This window comes from Chinchilla lanigera, unplaced genomic scaffold, assembly GCF_000276665.1.
Source record: "Chinchilla lanigera isolate Chin_1 unplaced genomic scaffold, ChiLan1.0 scaffold00009, whole genome shotgun sequence".
Lineage (NCBI taxonomy): Eukaryota > Metazoa > Chordata > Mammalia > Rodentia > Chinchillidae > Chinchilla > Chinchilla lanigera.
Window position 1 is genome coordinate 31,998,860 of NW_004955410.1, and position 21,627 is coordinate 32,020,486.

Genomic DNA, 21,627 nt, shown 5'->3' on the forward strand with positions numbered 1-21,627 from the left:
ATTGGCCTGGCTGAAGGCCTGAGTATCAGAATTATTTTTAAGAACTCCTTAGGTGATTCCAATGTGAGGTCATGTTTGAGAGCTTCTAGTCTTTCCTATGGAGGAGCAGAAGACCCCTAAGATCCTGTGGAAAGCTAAAGTTTCACATTTCAAGATCCGCATAAGGAATCTACAAAATTTTGGCTCATGTTAGCCCAGACAGGTTTGGTTTTCAGACGTTCCATAGGTAAGGCCCTCAAGACTGGGTTTCTCTTCTTTCAAGTAAGGCAAGCATGGGCTTTGAAAAAAAAAAAAAATGGAAAGAGACAACTTTGCTAGAAAATGCACTACCCTGGTAGAAGTCAAGTCCAACCCCTGCAGGAATGTGCATGCCTAATATGGTAGTGTTTACTTTGAAAACAGCCAGTAACACTCTTCTTTCCACAGGAAATCAAGACCCTGCTGTTTGGTTCTACATTTTGCTGCTTCAATGAGGAATGGAAGCTTCAAAGCTTTTCCTTTAGTGACACAGCCTCCTTACGATATGGCATCGTGCAGAACAAGGCAGGTTGCCCTTGTGCTTAAGGGTGGGGTGGTGTTCATCGTGGCTGTCCTAGGCCTGCCAGTCCCATGTTTACTGAGTGGTCCTTGGGGCAGACTCTCCAGGGTTGGAGGCCCTGCTTTGGGGACATGCTAGCAGAACACCCACTTGCTGTGGGTGCTGCCTGGCTGAGGAAGCAGCTCTGAGTATGCTTGGGGGTGCTGGAGTAGCCCTCAGGCTGAGCCTTGAGAATGCCCCAGATTGTGTAGAGAGAGCAGGAGAAGGGGCATGCTGGGCTTGCAGGGGAGGCTGGGGGAAGTCTAGAGGCTGAGGGGGAAGGCTGAGATGTCAATGTAGAGAACCCTGGTAGAAGTCAAGTCCTTGGAAGGCTGAGATGTCAATGTAGAGAGCAGCGTGGAAGAGAAGCAAGAAAGACAGAGGTGGCAGGCTTTACACATAACCTGGATGTAGTTCCCAAGATACACTCAGGAAGGCCCAGAGATACTCCAACTCTGGGACCAAGGATCACAGCATGGCATAGGGCAACTCATGCAGGTTCCATTCCTCAGGATCCCAAGGCCTCTCCCTGCCCCATGGTGCCCAAGCAATAGTGCTGAGACCACTGGCTTCAGCCACTCCATCACAAGGTGAAGCTCGGCACCTCTCCCTGAACCCCTGCTTCAGGGGCACCTCTGGCCTGCTGCTCTGGGCACTGTTGGTGCTGTTCAGTTTCACTGATGTTTGCTGATGTGTTCTAGGCACCGGGGGCTATGCCAAGCCTGTTATGTACAAGGATGAGCTCTTCCAGAATCACTCATATTACGGTGTGGGAGGGGTCAAAGGCACATCTAGTTCGGTGCTGAGATGGCCCCCAGGGTGGACAAGAGAGAGTTCACATAACAGATGCTGCTGCACCAGTTCACTGCCAGCTGAGACAGTCATGAAAAGCTTCGTGGAGGAGGAGGCCCCTAGGATGGGTCTTGAGGCCCGGGTACATGACTGACACTCAACCGGCGCACACTGAAACATTTCCCTGGATGATGGGAAACCTATGGTGATGTTGCTGGCTTTATGTATGACTGGTTGCGAATAGTCACTTTCCTCCCATAATGCCTTGCAGACTCAAGCCTTCCTTTAAGGGTGGGCACTGAGGTCTTATCACCCCTTCTTCACGACAGCGTCAATGGGTTGTAGATAATCACCATGCCAGAGGGCCCCACTGGTGAGGGAGTAGTACAGCGGGACTGTGCCCTGTACCCTGGGATAGGGCTGGCAGGGTGGGACCGAGGCTCTGTCCCACCCTGGTGCTGGTGCTGACAGGCGTTGTTCTCTACAGGGTGGCCCCTGTGGGGTGCTGGCGGCCGTCCAAGGCTGTGTGCTGCAGAAGCTCCTGTTCGGAGGCGAGAGTGGAGCCGACTGCTCTGTGTAAGTCTGTGCTAGCTCTGGCGGTGTGTGCCTTTCCCGAGGCAGCTGCAGAATCCAGAACAAACAAGCGGGGAAGTGTGTGTGTGTTCCCTGATGTTTCCCGTCTCCTGGAGGTCAAGATGCGAGAGGTCATGGCGGCCAGCCATCAGGGCCCGCGCTGACCGGTGCACGGTGGACCCGCCTGCCTTCCTTTCTGGGAATAGGGAGGGCTGGTGGGCACTGTACCCTGTGATTAGCAGCTGCTGGAAGTATTGAAACCGAGCCCACTATCCCCTCAGAAGGTTGCACAGCAGCTGCGATGCCTTCTCCACTTTCATTGTCCTGCTGAACCTCTGGCCCAGTCCGGGGCTCACCTCCTTTCCACATTAGCGCCCCTCTGCCAACAGCCTGAACCATGCATCCCGGCTGGCCCCACAGCACATCGCTTCCACTCCAGGCAGCCACACATTTTCCATTTCACACATTAAGTGTTTGCACCCGGGCAGCTCATGCCTCTGGAATGTCTCTGCACAGGCAGTGCGGAAGCAGGAAGATCGGATACGTTCTCCCCTCTCCAGAGATGCTCTGTGAGGTCCGGCGACCCAAGAAAGGCATAACTCCACCATGGCTGGTGCCAAGAGAAAATGTGGGGAGGTGCTGCAGGCCAGCAAGGCCTTCCCAAGGAGGCAGCCTTCTTTCTTCTCCCTCCTCGAATGCTCAATTAATTATTTGCTTGTACCCAGTCACCCTCAGATCTACAGAACCTCTGGCACTCGTGTTTTTCTTTTTAGTTGAAATATTAAAAAAGTGCACTCCCATGAGACATTACCTAGATCGAGAGAGAAAATATTCCCAGCGTGTAGGAGGATCTCTTGCTTATGGCCCGTAGATACCCTACCCCTTCTCTAAAGGTAGAGCTGAACAGGCTCTAAACCCATAGCTTAGTTTTGCCAGTTCCCGAACTTTATTGAAAGGCACTTACTGTTTAAAATGAGTATTTTAGCACCTTTAAAATACACCCAGGTGTTGTCAAGACAATAAGACCAGCTCAGTTCAGAGATGCAATTGCCTGGAAGCAGGGCAAGGATGGGGGTTGGCACCAGCCAAGCTTGGTTCTCAACTTTCCAGTGTACATGATTTTGCTTCAGACAGGGTCTGAGCGAAGGTAGTTTTTTCTTTTTGACATCTTACAATTTTTTCAGTTGTTTCACAAGACAATTATCGGGTTGTTTTATAAGATAATTGTCAGGTTATGGGGAGACCAAAAGATGCTACCTATAGGCCTAACTGTGTGACATTTCCATAACACAGTCTCACCTTGACCTCCATGGTTGCTTTGCTTCCTGCCCTGGGTCTGTCCACAGCTACTTCCTGTCAATGCAGGGTCACGCCTCTGCATCCTGTGGATGGCTGGCCCGGCATATTGTAGAAGTTTACATTTAAATCATGGGCAGAGACTGTGCCAGTGACTCCTGGTGAGGCCAGCACAGCTCAGTGCCCAAGAGCACTGCTGGCGGGGGAGGGTGTCTCTTGCTAAGCGAGGGACCTCTGGCTGCCCTCAGAGGGTGCAGGGACTCTCCAAGCACATAAGCTTCTGCCTGCCTCCCTTCCTAACACACATGTACGAGAAGCATGTGGGATGTGCTTTCCCAGGGGCTTGGCAGGCCTATGGGGCTGAACAGGACAGATGTGGCAATTATGACTGAACCAGGACAGGGGGTGACATGCAGACTGCCAAGGCTTCACCTGCACCCAGCCATGAAGGGCAGGCTTCCTGGAGAGGGCATTTTAACCTCATTGCTGTCCAAAGGAGGAAAAAAGCCCTGATTCCCCTTCACAGACATCCTTATTCTTTTTCCTCCTCCTAGATGATACCCTCAAAGTCTTTGCCTAATGGCTCCTCTCGGCACCCGTCTTCACGGAGCCCTTCCCTCACTTCCCAGGGAAGACACACCTGGTACCACCTCTCTTACCTCCCCCACCACGGTGCTCTTGTTCTTCAGCGGACTCACATGTCCGTGTCTTCCCCTCTCCCTACAGAACACAAGTTCCACGAGAACAGGGCTTTTCCAGTCTGCCTGTTGCACAGCCCTGTTGCCAGCAAGCAGCCAGTTCCCTGGTCCATAGGAGAGGCCCTCAGAATTTTTGCTGAATGAACACATGGACAAATGAATGAGCTATGCAGACAAATGAGCGGGGGAGGTAGAATAGTTTTCCAGTAAAGAGAACAAGATGTGCAGAGGACTGAGGGCAGAGGGAAGAGTGGGGTGGTGCTAGGGGTGGCCAAGGCTGCATTTGGAGGGGCAGGTGTGACCTGGGGCCTGGAGGTGATGTAGAGCCAGGCCCCCAGAGGGGCCTCAGGGCTCTTGGGACCACTGGCTACTCTGAACAAGCTTTGACCCTTGTGAGCAAGGTCTCATGACTCATTTTAGCCCATGGCTGAAGAATTGCTTGTGAATTTCAGCTTTGGACTTTTGGGGAAAGCTGTGGATGGTTTCCCAACAACCAGGATGTAGTGTTTACGTTGCTTCCATTAAGGGCTGATCCTGCCCGGGGCACGAGGCTGGCGTGGCTCCTTATTGCCTACCACACCACCCACTAAGGGATGTAAGGGCTTTTGTAGCCCTTTGTTAGTCAGCCTTTTGTCATTGTGACCAAATGCCTGAGGATATCAATTTATAGGAAGAAAGGTTTATTTTGGCTCATGGTTTCAGAGAGGTCAGTCCATGGTTGGCTGGTTCCTTTGCTACAGAGGAAGGATGCGTCAGAGGGAAGCTGCCCACCTCACAGCAGCTGAGAAGCAGAGGAAGGGGAAAGGGCTAGTGAGAAAGGGGCTGGTACCATGGCAGAGCTGAGACTGGCACAGGACAGCCTGCCTGACACACCATGCTACTGGGCCCTAGATGGTCGTGTGTCTGAAAGAGCCAATCATTGGACACCCTCTAGACTCTGAGATACTATGGGTGGCTCTGTTTAGGAAGGGCTCCTCTTTGCCCTAATTTAGAAAAGTTCTGCACAAAAGAGTGCAGAGATGTGAGCAAAGTGGAGTGGTTGTGCACGAACCACTCCCACCCAGCGCCTCGGCATCTGTGGACCGACCTGTACATGACTTACGTTGATGATGCTTTTGCACGGACCATGTGCCCTGGGTAGCTTTGGGACTGCAGCACTCCCTTTGATTCTGAAATTCCAGGGTTTCAGAAATGATCTAGTTTTTCAAAACAGGAGGCATGGTCCTCTGCTGTCTGCGGGAACACCTCAACACCCTGCTGCCAGCCAGCCTGCCAAGCCACACATCTGCAGCTCACAGCCCCGGGCTGGCCCTTTTCTTTCCTGCCCATGGGGTCTGCAGGCCTGGGCCAGGGGTGGTGGTTCTGTGAAGGCAGAGTGCAGGATGCAGTGACACCCTCCAGGGCAGATGTCCTGAAATGAAAGCTGCTTGGCAGGGGCAGTGTTTTTTTCTGCAGGACTGTCTGGCCTCATTAAGATTCATTCCATCAGGCAGGCAGCCTGCTTTTCCTCTGTTGGTCTGGCCAGGCCATGGTGTTTTTCCACTTGAGGGGGGCATGTGCCTGCAGATATTGAGCAGAGAAGATGAGCTCTCATTCTTCCTGAAGGTCTGGGCAGAGCCCTAAGCCAGGAAAGGCCCTCAGAGTCTGGCTGGGCCCAGGGAATTTCAGGGATGCTATCCTATCACCCTCCCTTCCCTTCTGAAATTGAGGAACTCAAAACTCATTGGAGAGGCTGTCCTGAGATACAGTGCTGAGAGTAGAAACACCTCTTTACTCCAAACCACTTGGGTAAGTGCAGGATGTAATATTCCCCGCCCCTCCCTGGACAATTTTCCTGGGAGGAATTGGACTCTTAGACTTCTCCTGTTATAAGAGCCTGGCCAGGTGCCTGATTCCTGGTAGGAGTGTGACAAATGTGTCTGACTCCTAGGCAATATGGGACCTCATGGTCTCATCAGGGACAACTGGTGAAGGCTACTGCTGGGTTCTTCAGTGAAGGCAGAGGCTGGGAGATCTCATCCTTCTTCCTCCACTGTCGCTGTGGGACAAGCATGCAGGTGCGCGCGCGCGCGCGCGCGCACACACACACACACACACACACACACACGCACATACATGCGCTACCTTGTCAGCTCTGGGGCAGGTGAAAGGACAGAATGGCAAGACTGCAGTGATGGCAGGGGGCATCAGACTCAGTGCCTATATTCATAGGTGGGAAGCAAAGACCAGGGAGGGCACAGGGCTCCCCAAAACCTGTGAGCCAGGAGAGAGGCCAGGCTTCTCAACTGCCTGACCATTGCACTTTCTGAGTCCCTCCGTGTCTCAGAAAGAGAGAACCAGGGAAGCATGGGGAGCCTGGAGACTTACTACCCAGGACCTGGGGGAGAGACAGAGATTCAGAGGTGCTGACAGCAGAGAGATGGAGTCTACAGGCTCAGGGAGAGGATCCAGGAGCAAACCCTCCTGAACTCATCACCAGGTGCTAGAAAGATGGACTCGGAGGCAAAAGGACTTTGGTTCCTAAAATGAGTTCCTGGGAGAGTTGGTTCTACTCTTCGATGCTCTCCTTCCTTTCTCAATGTCTTTCTCCCCCAGTTTTTACTAACAGTGAGACCTTGGATATATTGTATCCACGCCTCAGTTTCCCCACTTTAAAAAGTATAACAGTACCTACCTCTTAGGGTTGTTTTCACAATCTGACGAAATGATCCATATAAAGTGCTTATTAACAGTGCCTTGCCTAGATAAATACTCAGCATAGACAGGCTTTTTAAACCTTATCTGTCACTGCACCGAGAGGCTTCCAACAGAGGCATGCCTGCTCCTGTAGGTGGTAGAGCACGGTGTTTGGTGGGGTCCTCTCTGTTCCACGTACAAAGGTTTTCCAGCCCAGGCGCCCTAAGCGGGATACACAATCTGGGCATCCTACCAGTGGTAGAGTTCCAACTGGGGGGCACTGTGGAAAGATACCCCTCCACCCTGCACACACAGGTTGTGTGTGTGGGCCTGGGGATGGTCTGGAGGAGTGGAAGGCTGATGGGGGCCCTGGCTGTAACAGCTCAGCTGAGGATGGGGACAGAGGAGCATGGGTGGGAGCTGGGAGATGCCCAGTGGATGGGACATGGCCACCTCTTGGAGGAGAGCAGGGCATGGACCAGGGGCTGTGGGGGTGACAGAGACACACTTGTGGTTTCTGAACCCAGAGATAAACACCCAGTCCTTTCTCCTTCATCTGATAAGCTCTCTATTCCAGTCCCCCATAGTCCTTGGCAAGGCCTCTCCTGAAACCTTGAGTGATGTTTCCTCAACATTGTTCTCCCAGTTAGCAGTACTCCAGGCCAGGGCTCCCAAAAGCATGGGTTGTCAGGCCGGGTGATAGCATGGTAACCATTTCCTCTGAAGAGCAAGAGGGCTTCCTGAGCCCAGAGAGGGTCAGGCAGTGTGCTGGTTTGTTTTCTTAAGAACTTTGAGTGCTTGCTGCTTGCCTCGTTGCGTCAGAAGGATTTGCAGTGTCAGGCACATGGTAGCACTTTCAGATCAGATGCTGGGAGCACCCTTCTGAGGACTGGAGGTTTTCACAAAGACAGTGGCGATAGGAACCACTGACTGGGCATTGACTCCATGCCGAGCATGGGCCACGAGCCTCACAGACATTATCTTGTGCCAAGCTCCCAACACTACAAGGGGGTGCAATTGTCATTGCCAGTTTCTGGACGGGGAAACCGAGGGACCTTGCATTTTAGAGTAGTGGAACCACAACAGCCTGACTATAGATTCCTGGCTGTGTCCCACCCCTAGGCTGTGAGCACTTGCTACCCTCCATGCTGGCTGCGTCCTGGTCTCCTGCTTCCTTTCTCCTGCCGTGGGAGGTAGGATAAGTTTCAGTGTGTGTGTGTGTGTGTGTGTGTGTGTGTTTCATTTGTTTGTTCTTTTTTTGCGACTAAGTCTTGCTGTATAGCCAAGGCTAGGCCGGAATACATGATCCTCCTGCCTCAGCCTCCTTAGTAGGGGATAACAGGCATGTACCACCGCACCAAGAGAACATGCATTCTCCTCACACAACTCAGTGTGGATCCAGGTGTTGTTTAGTGACTGAAAAGCTAGACTCTCCCCTCTGCGTTCCTTTGACTGCCAGCAGGATCTTCATCAAGCCCTTTTGTTTGTGAAGAGGAGAGACCCACTCAGTCTAGCTTCTGAAATTAGAAAAAAATTCACAGAATGCAGAGGAAGGCAAGAAGTGCGGCGCTAAGGAGCGCTGGAAATGTCACATGGAAAGAAACATCTATATTTGGCTGTTTCCCTTCCTCCCTCTCATTCCCTCCATACACCAGGAACCTCTTAGTCACCATTTTTATTGCAAGACAGTTCTCTGCCACTTTTGATAGCGCTGCTCCATAGCTCTGTGCTTCTTAAAATCTTTTGTTCCTAGCCTGTGTCACTGCCTGTTCTCCTGGTCCTGCCCTGTCTCTTTGACCTCGATGCCTTTGAGGTCTGCAGGCTCCACCCTGGACAGGCTGCTGCTCTGCCCTTCCTCACCCTCTCCCTGGGCAAGCTCTGCCCAGCCCCAGCCCGCTCCTGTGCTTTCTATGGGTCCAGTGGTCTCCCTGGTGGTGCCTGTGTGCACCTTAAGCTCAGTGAGTCTGAAGTGCAGCTCTTCATCCCCACCCTAGCTGCCTCCTGCAGCCACACCCTCCTTGTCTCAATTGGTGGCACCTGTGTACCTCTGAGAGCCACGGGGTCATCCTTGAGTCCTTCCTTCCCCTCACACCCATGCCCCATAGCTGTATCTGAGTACCCAGCCAGTCAGGCTGCCATCTCCACAGGCCCTGTAGTGGTGGCGGCAGGGCGCACCTGCCTACACAAGCTGATGTCTGCAGGGGCCGGATGTTGGACTGCTCTCGGCTGTGCCTGAGATGGTGGTGGTTCCGGGTGTGCCAGGCTTGACCTTGGGGGCTCTCAGAGCCGGCAGCCCTTTGTCAGCACACTTCCAGCCTGCCAAGCTCCAGAGTCTCCTTCCTCCAGGGGTGGCTTCCTGTGCTTCCTCCTCCTCTGTTCCCCCCTGAGTCTCTTTCCTTGGCCTTCTAGGGAGAGTGCTTTCTGCCTCAGGCTCAGCCATGGAGTTCCTGGCTGCAGGTGAACTTCTGAGGGCTGGGGAGAAGATGAGCACCTGAACATGCTCCATGGGGCTTCACCCTCTCTGCTGTGTGTCCCTACAAGTGTAGATGCATTTCTTCTCTTGCCCACAGGCAGCTGCAGCCTTCAGATGCCCTTCGCACCCGCTGCCTGGCCCTGGCCATCGCAGACATCCTCTGGCGGGCTGGGAGCCGGAAGCAAGCCGTGGTCACCCTGTAAGTGGTTTCAAGGGCCCTGTCACCACCGCTTAGCCTCTGCTGGCACAGGGTACAAGGGCTGTGTGTGCCAGGCAGCTCAGGCTGGGCAAGAGGCGGTTCTGGCACCTGGGTTCCAGCTCTCCTCTTGGAAGATGTGTCCCTGTCTGTCCTGCCTCTCCCAACCAGGGGTAACCCCAGGAAACCCTTGGAGAAAGCTTTAATGCTCAGGTGCACCTTTTAACGAGTTGTACCACCCCTCCCATCCCTACAGCATGCTTTCAACTGCTCTGTCACCTGGATCCCCATTCCATGCAGGGAGGTGAGCCATTGGGGTGCGGCTGACCCTGTATTCTGTCTCCCTGACCCTCAGCTCCTGCCTGCCCCCACAGTCCTCATGGATGTAGGCAGGCTCCATGGAGTATCCCCTTCCTCCCAGCTGTGTGGCTGAGCCTTAGTGAAGGAAGATAACTTTGAGGCCCACATTCTGGGTGACACATGGGTCACTGCAGCAGATTACCCAAGAGGAGGGACTCTCTGAGGCCTATAGGTATTTTTAAGTACTGGGGCTGAATCCAGGGCTTTTGCCCTCAGCTGCATCCCTACCCAACTTTTAAAAAACAATTTGAGACAGGGTCCCCTTGAGTCACTAAGTGAGGCCAACCTCAAAACCATTGCTTGTTGGCTTTGGGCAGCTGACTGACCTGATTACCTGTTCAGAAAGTGAGGATGGTAATGATTATTTCATGGGGTGATTGTGAGGACTAAATGAGTCAATATAAATAAATGATATGTAATAAATGTAATACTGTTACTTAGCTTGAATCATTTATCAATATAAATACGTGATAAATAATAAATGCGAAGTGCTTAGGATGGTGTCTGGCACATACGGATTAACCCTGCCCCTTAGGCTGGATGTGGTTTAAGGGCAGATGGGATAGCAGTTGGGTTTCTCTCTGGTTTTTTTTTGGGTTTTTCTCCGGTACCAGGAACCGAACTCACGACCTTGCGCTTGCCAGGCAAGCGCTTTTGCCGCTGAGCTAAATCCCCAGCCCCTTCTCTCTGTTTTTAAGATTAAGAAATAGAAGCTCAGAGAGGGAAGGGCCATACAGCAGCTAGTGGCACAGCAGGTCCCAAACCCACACCCTGCTCCTGTCTGTGCCACAGGGCGCCGCACACCCAGAAAAGTCACTGGGAGCTTTGCAGTGGGAAGATTCAGAGAGAACTGGGGCCACAACCCCTCCATCTGTGAAAATGCTGCCAAGCCAGCACCCTCTCATCTGCAGGTCTATTTGCTGGTGCGGGTGAGAGTCAGACTTCTTCCTACTGCCAGGGCTTGGGTTTGCTTATTCTAAGCTTTCCCTCCTCACTCTGTTTTCCATTCCCTTTTTCCTGCTAGTGAGTTCTCTGGACCCAGGCTGCGGATGAGTTCAAAGCAGGGGAAACGAGAAACCTTTGGCTCTGAGCTTTGCTCTGGAGCCACCTTTTTATTTGTCCTCCTTTCATGACATATGTGGTTTTACCCTGGCTGGAGGGCACAGCTTTTCTCCTGGCAGAGGATTCATGCACCTTCTTTTCCTTTTTAGGGCTTCTGGAACACAGCAGTTCAGTCCAACGGGGAAATACAAAGCAGATGGAGTCTTAGAAACAGTACGGCTTTCTGGAAAATTGTCACGCAATCTTTGGCTTTGTTTGGGGACTCTCTCCTTTCATATAAGTAAATCCATCCCCAGCTGGGATGGGCCACCCTCCCTGTAGTCCAGGCCTCCTGAGTCCTCTCCCTGGGGTTGTCAAATGGGCAGAGGCGGGTGGCTTTGGGGATGGACTCCTGCCGGGGCTGCTGTATGCCAAAAAGGGCCTACAGCTTCCTGTCACTATGAGGATGACAGGGCTGAGGGTCTCCAGCAGTCTGCAAGATACCCTTGGTTAAGCTCTAGCCTTTAGCATCTTCTTTGGGGCTCTTATGGGAGGGTGGAAGGTGGCAGCAAGGGAGACAGAGAGGAGTTTAGAAAGTGGAAAAGGACTTTGCTAACCTGGGCACCAGCCAGAAAGTCAGACCTGGTAGTAAAGTAGGAGAGATGGACATTCCTGTAGTTTTGAAAATGTGGATGCAGTGAAGATTTGCAAAAATTCTCCCCTCTTCACTGAGAATTGTTTTAACTATTGAGATTCATTTTTCCTAACTTGGGGCATAAGGGACCTTGGGACATTAATTAGTGGCTTCACTTCGTTGAATTTTTTTATTCCAAAATATTTTTTCTTGACCTGCCTAAAAAAGCAAAGGGAACCCAATCTGCCACTTCTCATTATCTCAGGACCCCCCAGTGGTGCCTTGCCCCCACCTGACTCTTGTGGTTTGGACATGGTGCCCCGGCTGCCCCCCAGACCCTTCTCAGACACTGTGACTCGCCATGGGGTATAGCCCTCTCATGTGGCCATGCAGAGTGCAGGGTCCTGTGCCTTAGTTTCATGATGGGGGGTTCCTGGGGGCTCTCACATGGGCCAAGGGCTGCTGCAGGGCAGCCTGAGCTAAGCTACTCTCAAGTGTGGGCTGCTGCCCAATGCCCACTCTGCTGGATCTGTGCTCTGCCCAGAGACATTGCCGGTGGGGTTCAGGCTGCAGGGGCTCACCACATGGGGTGCAGTCTGGGTCGTGAGTATGCAGCTCATCCAGTGTGTGTTCCTTCTCAGCTCACGCTCCACAGTGTGTCCTGCTATGAGGAACTGGTGACTTTTCTCCAACACACTGTGCATCAGGTATGAACTGTGATTTATTTCTGAAGCTTTTTCATCACATCATGCAAGAGACAGTGGTGGGCTAGAGTTGTCCTCCCTTGTATCCCCACCCTGGGTGTGGCGAGGAGGCTGGGAAGAAGCCTGTGCTGGCCTCCGGGTGGCAGAGCTGAGGATAGTGGGGTGATGTGGGCTAGAGAAGCATGGGTTTAGGGCAGGGGATCCAGTGTCTCCCTTGCATCCATGCAGGCTGGTTATGGACCTGGGGCTCAGTAAGCAGCTGTAGCTGGGGCTGGCAAATCAGGGATGGGCTGGACTAGGTCAGAGAGAAGGGAGGCAGCCATTGGACAGTGGCCACAAGAGTCAAGCCACTGCTTCCGGGGGGCCTGAACTCTGTCTGTGGAGCGGGTCCCAGGACCAACAGAAGGATGGAGAGGAAGCAGCTTCCTGGGTGGGGCTGGAAACCTGGCCCCACTAGAGGACAGCTGTGTGCCCACTGCAGACAGTGTATTGGACGGGGTGGGCCATTGTGAGCGTGGGTCAGTCAGAGGCTCTGGAGACTCCAAGTAGGGATGTGTAAGCTGGCAGTGTGGAGGAATAGCTGGCACATTCCAGGGCCAAGGACCTGGCTTCAGCACCTTCAGGCCTGGCTTTGGGTCCTGTTTGTGGCCCTGAACAGCTGAGGTGTCAGGCAACATACTGAGCCTTCAGCATTCCTCAGTTTCCCCACTTGTCAGACATGGATAATAACAACAGTGCCTGCAGCAGGGCACTGTGCAGTGTGCCAGCACAACACGTTTCGAGAGACGCTCATGTTCATTGTTTGTGACTGTGGCTGGTGGTACCATCACTACTGCCACCGTGATTTAAGGCGGCCTTGGGATGGGCAGTTGCAAAATCAAGAGGGAAACAAGACAGGGAGGGAGCAGTGTAGGAAACATGACCTTGGAGGTCCCCACCACAATGTCTTGTAGGTCCCGACCACAATGTGTTGACATCTGTGTGTCAAAATGAAAGGACCGAAAAAAGGCTGAGTCCTTTTCTCCTGGTGACCAATGTTCTCTGAGCTTCCCCTCTGCTCCCTGTCATCTTCTGCATGTGAGGTCTGCTCCCTCATCCCCACGGAAGGCCCTGGAGGTTTTGGTGGTAAATGGGGACAAACTCAATGCAAGTGGGACAGGCCTAAAGCTCCCACTGTCGGAGACCCTCCCCAGCTTTTTCCTTCAAGGCCTGTAAGGTCTGGGCATCCCAGCCCTGACTGTACCTAAGGTCCCTCAGGGAAGAATCAAGGGGAGACAGATGTGGGGTCCCCAGAGGCGCCGGTGCACCTGAGACCCTTTCATCCCAGGGCTGTAATCTTGAGTGATGACTTGGCCAGGAGAGCCAGGGCCTGCACAATGACCCACATTAGAGTAACTTCCTTTCCATGTGGGCTGCTCTGTCTGGCGTGTGTGTGGGAGGGAGTCCTGGCCGAGAAGTCGGGAGCCCTGGGCTGGCTGTCACTTTCCCTCCTGTCCCTGGCTTTCTTGAATTCTTCCCTGGAATAGCCCAGAGGGCCATCTGCCAATACTGTGTCCCCACCCTGCCTCGAGAAGTGGGAGGGCCTGAACAGATGCCCAGCAGCCTGTGGCTCATTGATTGGTCACATGCAGCCTTGGGAAAGTCCCTGGGCCTCAATTTCCTCATCTGGAAGATGGAGCAGTTGTCGGATAACTTCCAGCTCCAGAGATGGTTCTCAAAGAGGAACCGGAGGCCCGTGGAGAAGAAGGCTTTCCAAATGAAGCACAGATGGTCTGTGCCAGTGGGCAGGAACATGCCCCCACCCTGTGAAATCCAGGGTGTCCTGAGGATACAGCGGTCTACCTGAGAGACAGGAGAGCCTCGTGCTTCCCCGTGCGAGGCTTGACCAGGTTGGACATGGTGTGACACCCTCAGGCCAGGAAAGGGATGAGACGGTGAAGCTCTGGAGGACAGAGAGGAGTTGGGGGACCCAAGGTTCTGAAGCCTGGTCACTGCCCTGATGGTCCTGGGCTGGCCTCTTGCACAAAGGGCCCTGCATCTTGGCCCTGGAGGGGTCCTCACCCCTTTGCCTGTGGCCCAGGGGTCCTGTGAAGCCTGAACATGGCAGGGATCAAGAAAGGGTTCCAGAGGGTGGGCCCCACAGCCAGGCCAGGAGCTGCTTTCTCTCGGTAACACTTCTGGGCTCCCTGCCCTCTCACCTGTCACTGACTGTGGCCCCCAGCTGCAGCCCGTCACTAGCAAGCCCGGCCTTTGGCACACACACAGTGCCCTCCCCCGACCCGTCCCAGTTTAATTTATGTTTTTGCTGGAAGCGGAGGAGCTGCCTCAGCACTGGGCTCACCAAATCCATTTTTCACGGACTGGACCTAAGAGGGGCTGTTTGTGCCAGGCCTGGAAATGCACACCGCACCATCTTGGCCAACATAAATAGTCTCCTTGCTGGGTTTTAATTACCGCTCCCCGGCGGGGCGAGGTGTCTGGCGACCCAGGGTCTGTAGGGATGCACCCTGCCCCTGCCTCCCGTGGAGCCCCTTGGTGGGCACCCGTCTCGCCAGGGCTGCGTGCTGTGCTGAAAGAATGGTCCCCTTCTTCCCAAGCGGTCCTCGACATTGTTCCTGCCCCTACCCATGGTTTCCAGCCAACTTCCCTGCCGAGTTGACCTTTCAAGCAGGCCTGTACCCTGTGGCCTCCTATGTCTTGGCAGCTTGAACTTGATGAGATAATTTTAATCAATGTTTTCAAAAGCCAAAGGGAATATGGGTCCATTCAGTTGTGTCCAACAAGGGCAAGTTGCCCCAGGCAGGGCTGGTTTCTCCTCCCTCTGCAGAGGGCTCTGGGTAAGGGCTTGTGGGGGGAAATGCCAGTTAATTAGGGCTATCAGTTTCCCATGTGAGCATAGTTAGGGCCCCCAGTGGGGGGCTCCTGTGTCCCGGACTCCACAAGTCAGTAGGCATGGCGGGCAGAACCTAGATGGTGCTGGGGCTTCCCCAAGATAAGGCAGAAGTCTGGCAGACACCAGTGGGCATTCCAGAAGGGAACAGAGACCGAGAGCCCGTGACTTCCCGAAGGCAGCATGCACATCTGCAGCTGAGCTGAGACCCAGGGTCTGTGGACGTATGTCCCCATTGTGTGGAGACCTCAGCTTTACTCTGCAATTGTCAGAACACTCCACAGACACTGCCTCGGAGAATGTGCGCCATAAGCCAAGCAAATATGCAGAGGGCTGTCTTTATTATTTTTGTTTTCCAAATGGGGAAACTGAGGGCAATGGAAGTGAGATAGATGACTGGCCTGAGATCACAGGACCAAGACAAGGTTGACTGAAGATTGTTGTATATTCATGCACTTCGTTTACCTCCAGAGTAAGATGAGATTGGTTGTAAAGTACAAACTGATGTCCTGAGGCTCTTTTCTGGCCCAGCCTAGTAAACTTGCTGGCTCTCTCTGGCCTTTGCACATGCTTTCTGTGCCTCCAGCAGTGGTCTGTTCTCCCCTGATCCCTGCTGTCCCTTGGGTTTTGAGTAGGCATCGCTCCTCCAGAAAGCTTCCTTGGCCCTCCTTCGCTCCGCAGGCTCCACTTTTGCATGAGAACACTGCCTGTGAGTCTCCAGAGGAGCCTGCATGTCCGTCACGGCTGGCCCTTCCCCACCCTTTGCAAGTGGCTTGTTCTTTCTTTCCTGAGAGGACAGATTCGCGTCTCCCTTGTTCACAAAGACAGCCTTAGCAGGGAATTCCTGTCGGTGCTGAAATTTTACTCAGCGTAAAAAAACAAAAAACAGACCGATGCACTTAGTAATTGAAGTACTGGAAGAAGATAAAGACTCCAAGGTGGAAGCAGCAGGGCCTTTACACGGACTTGTATGATTCTCCAGGGTGGGCTGTGCCCAGTGGGCTCACAGGACAGGCGGGCAGTGCACAGCCAGCAGTATCCTCACAGCTGACCCGGGTGCCAGGCCCTAATCTAAGTGATGTTAGCTCGCTCTTCACACTAACTTGATGAGGGTAGATGCCACAATTCTTGTCCTCATTATCATTGAGAAGATGGGGGACTGAGGAGCTGAGAAACATTCCCGTGGCAACCTAACTGAGAGCGACACAGCCAAGATTTAAGCCCGGGCAACCAGGCTTTAGCATGCGGCTCCACGCCAGGGTCAGGACTGGGAGAGAAGATGCTTGCTTTGGCTGCAAAACTTAAAGGGGTGTGAAAATTTAGAGACGAACACAAACAATATCTTTTAAAAATCAAAATTAATCTACAATATTCATAATGAAAAAAATCAAATATTTGATGTCTTAAAATATCCTAAAGTAGTGAAGTTTACAAAGAGACATCCTTGCACAGCCCACTTCCCACCCGGCACCCTAATCCTGACCCTGCTCCAAACCGGCTCTCTGCACATGCAGTAAGGAGCTGGCATTGAATGGGGCCCTGGACACCAGCCCTGATACCTAGGACCTGCATGACCTGAGGGAAGCTGCTCGTTTCCTGCGCCTTAGTCACTGACGGGTAGAAGGCAGTTACACCCGTGCCTGGTGTATTGCGTATTAATGGTGACAACCCCCACGAGAGACACTGGCATCCTGCTGGAGCCTGCTATGACTGCTGCAGTCTTGCCAGTCTTGCGGATGCCGAGGTCACAGACATCCTCCATGTTGGAGCGTGTGCTCTGTTCCATGCTGTCATTCAGGCCGGTATTCTTTAGGGGGTGTGGCTGGTGGGATCTGCGTGGGGTCTTCCCTGTGGCCACTGGGTGATGCCCAGGGCCAGCCTGGAGGACTGGAGGTGGGGGTCCAGGGGCAGGCTGCTCTGCGGTCCCCAGCGGAGTTTGCAGCTGAGTGGAAGATGGTGTGCCTGAGATGGGACTCACCCCTTTCTCCTCTCCCAGTTTGAAATGGGCCCCTACGGATGCATCCTGCTCACCCTGTCTGCCATCCTGTCCAGGTCCTTGGAGCTGTGAGTATCTTTCTCCTCAACAACTCTGGGCTGGGGCTATCTGTCTCCCTTCCTCCCACTTCCTGGGCCCCCTGCAGTGCCTGGCCATAGTGAAAGCTCAGGGGATGCTGTTGAAAGGATGCATGAGGAGGATGGAGGAAGAGGGGACAGTGTACTGGTAGGGAGTGACAGCAGTGATGGGCCATGGGCACACTTGTGCGGTGTTCCCTTCTCCTAGGTCTCCCAGCATATGTTGGGACAACTCAAGAGGCACCTCTTCCCCCTACTGAGTTGCACATACTCACCCCCCTGCTACATGTGCCAGGGATGTACAGTGGAGGCTGAGACCTCAGGGGTCCTGGAGCCCCAGGTGCCCTGGGCAGGGGTCTTGCTGGAGGGTAAGGCACATGACATCTGTAAGCAGCCAGCCTCTGGGGTGGGGGGAGGCAGGGAGAGGAGAAGGCTGCTGGCCCTAAGTGTCCCCTGTTTGACCCTTGCTGGCAGAGGCCCCCCTTCCATGCACTTTGATCAGTGTGACCCCTGAGGCTGCCATGCAGCCAAGTTCCTCCAGACAGCTCTATGCTTAGTAGCTGTCTAGGCCTTTCATATATATTTGTCACCTGGGCATTATGTCCCCGGGGAGCACAACAGATTAATAGCACATGAATAGTTCTGGAAAGCACAATCCATTGCTCGATTCCCTTCCAAGCAGAAGCAGACCCCAAGGGCCTGGATCCTTGGAGTGACTCTTACTTTGGAGAGGCCTCAGGGGAAAGATTTGGGAGCACCTCTCAGCAGGCTGGGAAGAGAGGAGTTTCTGAGCAGCTTGAGGTACGCAGGTGCAGGTCAGGGAGGCCCTGGCAGAAGATCTTTGCTCCTCTGCCCTGGCTGGGTCTGGCCAGCCCTGTCACTGGCCATTTTCCGGGCCTCTACTGACAGGAGAAAGGACGGCGGGGGCTCTGTGGCCTCCTGCACCAGCCTGCCTGCTGCTCGTTGTTACTGACCTTATTAAATCGGTGTGTGCACAGCACTTTGTAATGGCATTTTTCTTCTAATCCTGCCATAATGATATGATTCATTCCTAGCATGGACTCACGTGCATGGTGACCATAAGCCGCACCACCTTCTCCCCAGGCCTGGTTTGCTAATCCCCGGTTGGAGGGTAGGCGAGGGTCTTCTGGCCTGTTGCGGTGCCCTCAGGAGGAAAGGCCTGGTGGTGCTAGCCTCAGCTTCCGCATCTGTGTGCGAGGTCCCTGGCTTGCAGGCTTAAGTGTGTGCCTGATGCAGGGGTCCTTGGAGGACATATTTGTGCTGCTGTGTGTCCCTACCCAGGCCGAGGCTCCTCTGGGCCATCAGTGTGGGAAAGCTGTCACAGCATCAGTGGCCTCACAACTGCACAGCCCTGCCAACACACACACATGCACACAGGGACGCACAACTACATGCAGACACACACATGCCTACTCAGAGACACACAGATGCACAGATACACACATGGACATACATGCACAGATAAGACTCCAGCAATTCCCCAGGGCTCCTGAGGACCATCCTTGGGCCCTGCAGGCAGATGTCTTGAGGCCTTCTGGGACCAGAGGAGCCACACAGAGGCCTGCTGTGGTACTGGTCCATGACTTGGGCTTTGTCTCCCTTCTCTCCTTAGAGGCCAGTCTAGAGCAACATCCTATGGGCAGTGAGAACAGGAAGCTTCCTATATGCATGGTCCAATCCTTTGCCTTGACATTTGGTACAAGCAGCCCTTTGAGTCCCCACCATAACCCAACCAGAGGGGCCCCTGTTGTCACTGTGGCTTAGTAAGGGAGTAAGGGGTTCATTCCAGGTTATCAGTGAGTAAAGCTGGCACAGAGCTGGGCTGGCCTGGCTAGCTCTTCTGTGTTGCTGCTGACACACCAAACTTGGTTGAAGACCCTGGGCCGGAGCCCCTTCCCCGAGGAGTGGGGATAGATTCCTACCTTTCAGCATGGCTCTTCCTTGGGCACATGCCTCACACAGTGGGAGGTGCCATAGGACACTGCCTTTTCCTACTTTCTGGCTCGTCTTGATAACATGGTGGAGGTTGTGTGAACTTGCCAATAAGCACAGCTATGACAATGTCAAGCTGACAATAGACCCTCTGTGACCCAATGTTGACACTTAGCAGGGACCTCATGGGCAGCAGTGGGCCCTGAGCAATTAGTGTCATTTCATGCTGGGGCTTGAGAAGGGACAGGTAGAGGACCACGTCCTGGCTGGGGTGTGAATTGCAGGGGTGAACTTTAGGAGGCACCCTCTGTCTGTCCTCAAATTCAAGGAAGTAGGAGAACCAGGGTGCCATGGGCTGCCTCGGAGCCCTCCTTCAAATCCACGCTCCCTTGTGACCACTGTGGATTCTCCCAGGGGGCTGCAGAAACCAGAGCATTGTAGGACTTCCTGGGGGAGGAAGCCAGGCATGCCAGTGAGGATAAGAACAGCCTGGGCAGACCCTGGGGTTCACACCGACGGGCTTCTCATGGCATGTTAGCACTCTTGGTACTTCCAAGGGCTCTAGAGAAGGCCCTGTCTCACCCTCCACAACAGAGCCCATGGGAGAGTCCCCTTCCTACGTGCCTCTGCACTACACTTCAGCGGTGTGTCCCTGGGCTCTCTGGCACTCCCCACCTTGGCTCTCTATTGGGGGCCATGCTTGGCCGAAGTTTCGCTGTCCCCTGGGCAGTGATGACAGTCTTGGGTCTGGGACTGGAAAAACCCACCTCCTGCCTGCTGCCTCTTGGTTTAGCAGCTGGAAAGATCTTTCTTTAAGGCCGTTTGAACATGCAGGTGCAAAATCATTTCACTGCAGCACTGTTTAGCCTAACCAGGGCAGCACAGAGGGTGACAAGTCACATGAAAGCAGCCACAGTTGGCTTTGATGTAGCATCAGGACCCCTTCTCAGCTTGGCTGCTGACAAGCCCCGTGATTGACCCACCCTGGGTCTTAGGTTCTTTATCTCTAGCAGAACAGAACTGTGTAGTGCTCTTTGGACTCTTCTTTGTAGTGAAAGTAAATCTGATTTGTTTTTCCAAAACCTATTTCAAAGCTTGATATGTAAGGCAAAGGCAACAAAATGACTTTGGCAGGTGCAGAGGTGGTGGTGATGGGGGTGGGTCACTTGGCTGCCTCTGCTCTGCCTCTGGATCCCCAGGCCTGGCCAGAAGCCCCCTCTGGAGGAGCCACAGCTCTGCCAATGCCGCTCAGCAGTCTCTGAGCAGAGGGAGGATGGCCCATGGCTTTCCTGCTCTGGGGTTCGGAGTCAGTTCTGCCAGGGAGCCCTTTGATGCCGCTCCAGCTCTGTTACCACTTTGGTCAGTGGTTGAAAACATGTCCTGCAAACCCAAAGAGATAACAGGATCCTGCGGTCAGTGGTGGTCCGGGAGGACCCACCCAGTTGGCTCTGAATGCAGTGTGTGCATGTGCGTCTCTGATGGCGTGGTGGTTGTGAGTGTGTGTGGCAGGGGTCTGTGAGACGGTGCCCCTGGGTGGGAGGTGATGGGAGCCCTGGTGATTTGTGTAAGGTTGTGTGAAGGCTGCCACAACTGAGCGGGTGACTGTGGGTGTGAGTGTGATCGAGAGGGCGTATGGTTTCTCCTTCCTGGCAAAGACTACCTCCCAAGGTCCGGAGCCGCCCTTGCACCAGTCACTCCTGCTGTAGGCCATTCCTCAGTTAGAACAGAGCCCGGGTGGGGGCCGTGAGCAGATGCGGACCCAGCCAAGCACAGCCCAACCACTCCAAAGAACAGTCAAGACATGGGCCTTTGAGGTTTGTTTACCCCAGGCTGTGTGCAAAGCCTTGCGAAGGTTTTATTTTTTTCCACTTGATTTGAAGCCATTTATTTTCTTTCTTAAGATCTCTGGTTGCTTACAGTAAATCTCATGCTGGGTTTCATGCTCTTTTTGCTCTGATGCTTTCCAAGCCTCATGGCTAGAGCTCTCTCCAGGGAGCTCTCACAAGTCCCTGGGATGCTCAGGGGCAGCTCTGAGCCAGGCCTAGGCAATGCCATGCATGTGGGGGCTGCAGACCCCGAGGAGAGTACAAGCCTGACTCACAGCAGGGTGATGCTCGCCCAGCAGCTCAAGCCCAGCAGAGGAAGGTGGGGGAAGCAGCGTGTGAAGAAACCCTTTGCCTGCAGTGGACCTTTGGCATTCAGCACAGTGTTCAGTTCAGCTGCCCAAAGGCAATTTTGAAATTCCAGAAGAGAGGCTAGCTTGTCATTGGTTCAAGTAACTTTAAAACAGCACAAGCAAATATGGAGAGTGAGGGGCACCCCATACAGCATCCCCACCATGATGCCTCCCTTGTCTTGAAAATCTCTCCAAGAGATTAAAAACAACATTGGCAACACAACAGTTTCTTTCTTTGAGAAAGTAGCCCCAACGCGAATGCCATCCCTGGGTGCTGGCTAGAAAGTCAAGTGACAGTACTTCAGGTCCTAAGCCGAATAAACAGAGAACAAAGCTAGTAGCCCATTCATATCAAAAACCTGAGCTTTAGGTGTGGCTGCATCAGGAGCTAGACACTGTCTCTGGGACTTGTGTCCGTCCTCTGCCTCCTCATTCTTCTCTCCTGGCTCCCAGCTGTCTTCCCAGGAGGGCCTCCTGCGTGGGGGACCCCAGCAGCTCCACAGCCTCCTCTGTGC

The 21,627-nt window shown here is 53.6% G+C and overlaps 1 protein-coding gene across 1 annotated transcript in view; it reads left to right on the forward strand.

Moving 5' to 3' along the window:
- Fam188b (family with sequence similarity 188, member B) overlaps positions 1–21,627 on the forward strand; it is a 102,973-nt gene that overhangs the window by 54,720 nt on the left and 26,626 nt on the right. The window contains exons 8-13 of the mRNA XM_005377507.2: positions 427–543; positions 1,857–1,945; positions 9,183–9,284; positions 10,853–10,916; positions 11,958–12,023; positions 16,907–16,974. Coding sequence (XP_005377564.1) covers positions 427–543; positions 1,857–1,945; positions 9,183–9,284; positions 10,853–10,916; positions 11,958–12,023; positions 16,907–16,974 — 506 coding nt within the window. The remainder of the gene's footprint in view (positions 1–426; positions 544–1,856; positions 1,946–9,182; positions 9,285–10,852; positions 10,917–11,957; positions 12,024–16,906; positions 16,975–21,627) is intronic.